The 7,071-nt window shown below is 38.1% G+C and overlaps 1 protein-coding gene across 1 annotated transcript; it reads left to right on the forward strand.

The window, feature by feature from the left end:
• The first annotated feature begins 1,909 nt into the window (after positions 1 to 1,909).
• ufsp2 (ufm1-specific peptidase 2) lies at positions 1,910 to 7,071 on the forward strand. The gene is made up of 12 exons (XM_056371892.1): positions 1,910 to 1,986; positions 2,188 to 2,278; positions 3,148 to 3,331; positions 3,419 to 3,485; positions 3,740 to 3,894; positions 4,048 to 4,240; positions 4,490 to 4,636; positions 4,773 to 4,937; positions 5,067 to 5,191; positions 5,284 to 5,360; positions 5,982 to 6,106; positions 6,203 to 7,071. The coding sequence occupies exons 1-12, from the start codon at positions 1,984 to 1,986 to the stop codon at positions 6,287 to 6,289; spliced, it is 1,419 nt and encodes a 472-aa protein (XP_056227867.1). The 5' UTR covers positions 1,910 to 1,983; the 3' UTR covers positions 6,290 to 7,071.

Genomic DNA, 7,071 nt, shown 5'->3' on the forward strand with positions numbered 1-7,071 from the left:
TAATCCAAACACTCTTATTTGCTTTGCTACATCCTGCCATCAATCATTTTTAATAAATATTACACAAACAAATGGATCCAAAGATAAACTTTGCCTATGTCCATATGATGAATGTACATTTCTAATGTGAGTTTCAGTCCCTGCCATTTATTCAGTCCTTGCACACTCTCTTCCACAGATCCCAACTCTGTGTTTATGATACCCAGAGAGATAGCTAATCTCATCACAAATCAAGCCCAGAACACTAAGTCCACGGGAACTTAACAGCCATGACCTCAGACACTTACAATGTATATACACCCAGTTTCACAAGAAGAAAGTTTTTTTTAGGCAGATTGTAACATTCAGGCACATAAAACCTTCCAATAGATACTTACATGAAATCTTCTTTGGTAATGTTGCATTTATGTTCTCTTGTAAATAACAAAATTGGTCCTCAAAACTAATTGGCACATCAGACAAAACTGAGAAGGTGCAATATGGTGAAGCGATTTCATCCAAATGTTCATAATTCCTAACACTACAGTCTACTAATGTACATTAGATCTGTTAAGTGTGTTTATGTTTTGTTTTTTTTCTAACAATCTTCTACAGGCGACTGATTTTGAATGCTTGGGATAGGAAAAAGGCCATGTCAGCTCCTTTTCCCACTAATCCTAACAAACCCTTGATGATCTTTTTCCAGAAGCAATGTTAGAACAAAACATCACTGACCTAAAATTAGCCTCATTTTCAACTTCGCTTCATGACTTCTGGATTTGCTTTATTTGACTTTGCCATAATACATAGTTGTAAAAAGCCTGTAATGTAAGTCCTTTCATTTACAGGTAAATACGTACTGCTATCTGATTTGTCTTCTTACTATTAGTGCAGCCTTTGATGATCATTTGATTTTTCAAAGCTTACTGAGTTCAAAGAGTTTTGGATAGATAGTTTTTTTTCAGATAGATAGAAAGCATCCTCTTCTACATACAGAATAATGACATACAGTGCAGTATCTCTAACCCTGTGTCCACTCATCCTGCCTGGCCTTGCGTGCATGGCTACCATGTAATAGCCTGCAGCAAACAGGCAACACACAAGAAACAGGTTTTACTGTTTAGCTATGTATTCATTGTGATTATTCAAACTTCCCTTGAATCACTTATCCTTTTAAAAACATAATTTCAAAAAAATCAAAATAAATAGCTGAACAAAAAATGTAAAATGCAAGCATGTTGATGCATGTTTTCAAGTGTTGCATAAGACGGGTGACATGGGCACAGATGCTGGAATAATTAGATATAGTATGCATCACTAAGGCTGAACACACTTAATACTGTACTAACAGCACCACGACAGGAGATTTTACATGACACTCATTTACAGTATGACTGGAGCAATTTTCACTCTCTCATGAGCATTTTGTATTGCTTGAATCTCTTAAAAATCAACTTATGGTAGTAACTATCACAACAGAAGAGCAAAGATGAATGTCCAATTATTATAATTCTTTATGATTTAATAACTTAATTGAGCTGAATGGATCGCATTTTAGTTGCTTTTGCACAGGAGATGGAAAACCAATGCATCTCTTGGTCAACTGTAGTGCAGCCCAGAGAGAAAGAAAAAAAAATCTGCTACACAAAATTGTGTCTATTTTTCAGACTACACTGAAATATTTTATTTTCTTGTAAAATGGCATGTACCTCCTCAGGTATCTTAAAACTTATTTTACTAAAAGAATCTGAGGAAGAAAAAAAGTGGAACTAAGTATCCAGACTCCCTACATGGAGATACCCCCTAAAAAGGTTACGAGCCACAGCTGTAATCATCTCTGTTATCCGGGAAAAACTTCCAAAAATTACGAGTTACCCTGAACGCAACATCAGCGGGTGGGGTCAGTATGGTCCAATAGGATGCAGCAGCCAGAGACACGTACAACAAACATGTCAGCGTCCAGTGCGTAGAGAGTAGTTGTACATTGCTTGACTCAACTCCACCATGGTAAGTTTACTGATAAATTATCTAGTTTAATGTAGTATAGCTTAATGTTTCCCTCAGCTTGCTGTTAGTTTGTTGCTAGTAGATAACTAGCAGCTGACAGCGGCTCCTCAACTCTTCCTCAGTAGTAAATAAAAGCACAAAATAATGTAGATGTGTGTTATCAACTCTGTCAGCTGGTTAACGTGCCCTGTGTTCCCTCAGGTGCTTGTTGACTCACATCCCCCCTACACTGGGACCATCCTCCGTGTGAGAGGGCGGCTGGAGCTCAAATGTCAGCTGGACAGCCCAGACGGTACTGCATGTTTATGGACTCTTAACCACAATATTCTTTATTTAAACGTGGGTTTCTCGTGTTTTTATGTTGGGTTTCACTTCCTGGCTGCTTCCGTCTTGTGGGATGCTGTAACAAATCAGTTACTGCATGGGAGGAACATTACCAGTGGTGGGAGGAGTATTCAAATCCTTAACTAAAGTAGAGGTGCCAATACAACAATCTAAACATGCTCCTTTACAAGTAGAAGTCCTGCATGAATAAGTCTTCTTGAGTATAAGTACATGACACACAGGACATGATTTCATAGTTAATCCAGATCATTAATTATCAATCCTTAAGCAGCATGTCACTGTTAAAGCAAATTTTTACTAACTACTAAATACTGTATACAGTTAGGTTGTTAAGTCCAGTGATTCAGGGACCAATAAATCTGAGAGATCATGAGATGACTAATGGTTGAGGGAAGAACAAAAAGTTCCACTGCACAAACAAGGATTTATCTTTCAGACTTTACTCTAATCATCGTTTTTTTGTGAGATAGAGAGAAATGAGAAATTTTGTTACATTTCATTGTTGAATGAAGTTGAGGTTGAGGGTCTGCAGGTCACTCAAGGTCTTCCACACTGCAGTCAATAAACCATTTCATCATTGGCCTGGTTTTATGCACAACGGAATTGTTACATTGAAATAAAAATGCCTTCATTAAAACTGTTGCCTCAAAGTTAGAAGCACATACCATTATCTAAAGATAATTTTTTGCTGTAGTATTAATATTTCCCTTAAATGACCTGAGGAGCCTAACCCAAACCAACAGCCTCAAACCAAAAGTGCAGAGACGTATGTGGACAGTAATGACTAATATTCTCTGTGTCTCTGTCCCCCGTCAGTGTCGCTGATGCACAAGGCGATCTCAGGAACATTTGCGACCCTCCGCTCCCAGGTGAAATCTGAATCCTGTGTTCTCACAGTCTGTGACAGTCCTGTTATTATATGGCCAAACAAAGGTGTTAATGCAACACCAGAAGAAATAACACCAAACGCACTGTGTGAAGATATACATCTGTGGATACAGTGAGTCATGTTTTGTTGATCATGTGGACTAGCCTGTGTTGTTTTTTTTTGTTTAGCTGAATAATTAATATTTTTTATTGATTTCAGGATGGATGAACAGGAGAGCTTTGGCAAGAAATCTGGAAAAAAGAAAAACAAGAAAAGTTCAGCGGTGGTAAGTTTCTAATATGGAAATGGATGTGGGAGTGCCAAGACAGAAATAGTAGTTTTTGTAATGTTTGTCCTCAGTAGGGGGTCAGAAATGTTGCAGGAACAGTGCAACATACTTACTCTTTTGTTCTTCATCATGTGTACAAAAAGGTATCCACTATCTACAGTAGTTTTCCACATTGAGATAGTATAACTTATAAGCAATGACTTTTCCTCATCTTTATGTTGTGTGTTTATGCCACTAAACTTGTCATTTAGAGTGTCATAAACCTTAACCTGATGATGGAGGTGACAAAGCCAGGCCCTCTCTCAGCTCCCATCCTCAGCAGAACTCTCCAGAGCTCCCACTTCCTGTCTGCGACTCTTCCCATGGACTGTGTTGTCCGTACCAGCTGCAATGACACGATCAAGGAGTATGTCTTATTTAAAATAAAAATAAAAAATCTGAATCTGAACTACAGGTCAGACTCTGTAAACTCAATATATTAATGTTAAAATAGTGATAGACTCACTACCTTGATAAAGCTTGTATCTCACTGTGAAAAAATTTTATTCTGGTGTTGCAGTGCCTGTGAGCGTCTGGTGGAGGCGCTAACTCATCAGCTGTTTGAGATGGAGAAAGTGACTTTGCAACACACAAAAGGGACGACACTGCTGGTCCCTGAGCCACTCCACTTTCTTCTTCCAGAGCCAAAAGGACTAGTGACAGTGGTTTACCCAGCAGGAGTGCCTGACGGCCAACTAGAGACACACCGGAAGGTAAGAACCACAGACTGAGCTTCTTTAAAAGCTCAAATAAACTGGCAAGCAACATGTAAATCTCTTGATATTACAATCAAATTTTGGTAGCATCTTTATCACAAAAACAACGTACACAATAGAAAGGAACGCTGAGATTCAGAAAGTCTGACATTTTATCCTATAGCTTTATACAGCAGGCAGTGGATCCAGCTTCTTGTATTTACATAATACACCATTATTCATTTTGCACAAAATCTCTATTGGTAGGAATTGCATCAACAGTTTGAGCTACCAGATGACAGGCCTTTTTTCAGAAGAGCCAATGCTTACCACTTTCCCAATGAGCCCTACAGAGACGGTTATCTCCGAAACCCTCATCTGCTCCTCACACATCCTACCCTGGATGATGGAAAGGTATGGCTAATTACCATATTAAAGTCTGTTACACTTTGTCCCCCTTTTTGAAGATGGATACTGAGATGTACTCAAGGAATATACAGGGGATAGTAACCTTGATTTGCCTGTCTTATGTTGTTTTTTTTTTTTCAAGGTGTACTTGGTCCAGGGGATCTACAGCTATCACCACTACATGCAGGACCGTATGGATGACAATGGCTGGGGCTGTGCTTATCGTTCCCTGCAGACCATCTGCTCCTGGTTCCAGCAGCAAGGCTACGTAGAGCGGTCTGTGCCCACTCACAAAGAGATCCAACAGGTAGTACTTCTATAAATATGATCACAATACAATAAAAAGATGTGCCTGTATTTGTTTTTTTTCTTCTTTTGAAATTTCATATCAATAATGTCCGCGATGCCTGCCTCTATTTGGGTCACTGTTTTCCAGGCTTTAGTGGACGTTGGAGACAAGCAGACATCCTTTGTGGGATCACGCCAGTGGATCGGATCCATTGAGGTTCAGGCTGTTCTGAACCAGCTGCTTGAGGTCACTTCCAAGATCATGTTTGTGAGGTCTGATTACACGCCTGCATAGCACCTTGTATATTGTAATATTTATGTGAAGGTTTTGGATTTATCTGATGGCTCATCTGTGTGCTTTTCAGTCAAGGGTCTGAGTTGGCATCCAAAGGCAGAGAACTGGCCAACCACTTCCTTACAGAAGGGACTCCCATTATGATTGGTGAGCTGAATGTCAGACCATTATTTCCAGCATTTTGGGCTTTAATTAAACTTAATCAACTTGCACAAACTTTAAAACTCATATATTTAACATAACAACTCTGGTATATATATATATATCTTTCATAAGATTATACTGAATTTTTACTTAAAACTATAAACACTTATACAGTCTACAGCAACATGTCGGTATGATATTAAACAAAAAATCTATGATCCAGTTGCAGACTAAAGGGCCAAGCTTTCTTTAAAATTCAAAACAGAGTTTTTTTATTTTTATTAAAGAAACTAGACAACATCTAGTTATTAATTGTGTCTGATGCTATAATTTTTTTTTTTTTTTTTAACATTAGCATTTGTAAACACAAGACTTATACAGTCACATGCACATCAGAGGAGAAACAGTAATGTTATTCTATAATTTCAGTTCTTTGATTACTGTATACTTAATAGACTGTAATTAACTGGACAAAAATCATCTAATTAACTATTGCTGACTTAGTGACAGAGGGTTTCAGCATTTACAGAAGCCCATATTAGTTATGACTAACAATGAAATGCAAATATTAATTCCCAATTTGAATAACAGGTTTGTTAAAAAAATAATGGTCCTATGTTGCAGGAGGGGGAGTTTTAGCTCACACTATTCTGGGTGTGGCATGGAGTGAGACCACCGGGCAGATCCGCTATCTCATCCTAGATCCACATTACACAGGAGCAGAGGACCTACAGCTTATTACAGACAAGGTGACTGTGGCATGTATCCACACTGGCAGCATTTCTCTCTGTAAAGTAAAACTTTTCAGATACAGTGTTGACCAGTGTGTATTTTGTCTTTCTCAGGGCTGGTGTGGCTGGAAAGGACCAGATTTTTGGGATCAAACTGCGTATTATAATCTCTGTCTGCCTCAGAAGCCAAAGCTCATCTGAGCTCTCACAGCCTTTCAGATGAACATCGTTGGTATCAGTACAGCATATGGAAACCTTAGGAGTGACACTATAACCCATTTGTTTATAAGAATGTGTCCAATTAATTATTGTCTTCGCAACAAAGACACAACTAGATGTAGATGTAATTTTATGGAGAAATGAATCATGTCTGTACTTTCTGTACTTGCTATTATTTAATACGACAAAGTCTGGTAAAAAATCTATACTAAATAGGCTAATTTTATTTTGAAGAGAAATACAATACATCAAGGTCACAAGAGTTTTGTCACTGCTTTATGTTATCAGTAGACAAACAAACCCACGATTACTGATGCAAAACATGCCCCTTCTGCATCTGGTTGATATGAACACAAGCTGACACCTTTTCTACTGTACCATATTGTACTGGCTGATTTACAAATTATGTTACAAATGATTAAACTGTACAGTACAGCCTGTAGGAGGGGAGATAAAAGTGGGGAGGAATATATACTCATTCTTATGCATTCTGTAACTTATGTATTTACAGGTGAATAAATTACAGTGAATTTACAATAATTCTCATTTTACTGTGGACCCCCTAGAAACATTTAAAGGAATCTAAGCACCCTTGGTCCCACTCTAAGATCCACTTTTGTCACATCCCATTATTGGAAAACAATCACGCCCTGTAATTGAGTTTTCACAATCAGTCAGTTGTCAGAGTCAGATGGGTGATTTTCTCCTGTCACCAGCAGACAAAAAGATATAGGAATTTTATTAAAAGAAATGTTTAAATCTTA

Source organism: Seriola aureovittata, chromosome 3, assembly GCF_021018895.1.
Source record: "Seriola aureovittata isolate HTS-2021-v1 ecotype China chromosome 3, ASM2101889v1, whole genome shotgun sequence".
NCBI classification, from domain to species: Eukaryota; Metazoa; Chordata; class Actinopteri; order Carangiformes; family Carangidae; genus Seriola; species Seriola aureovittata.

Excerpts from the sequence above, each read along its gene's own strand:
- ufsp2 (XM_056371892.1), top strand. Across the intron at positions 2,279-3,147 it reads TCAGCTGGACAGCCCAGACG|TGTCGCTGATGCACAAGGCG; the intron begins GTACTGCATGTT and ends GTCCCCCGTCAG. Across the intron at positions 3,486-3,739 it reads ACAAGAAAAGTTCAGCGGTG|AGTGTCATAAACCTTAACCT; the intron begins GTAAGTTTCTAA and ends CTTGTCATTTAG.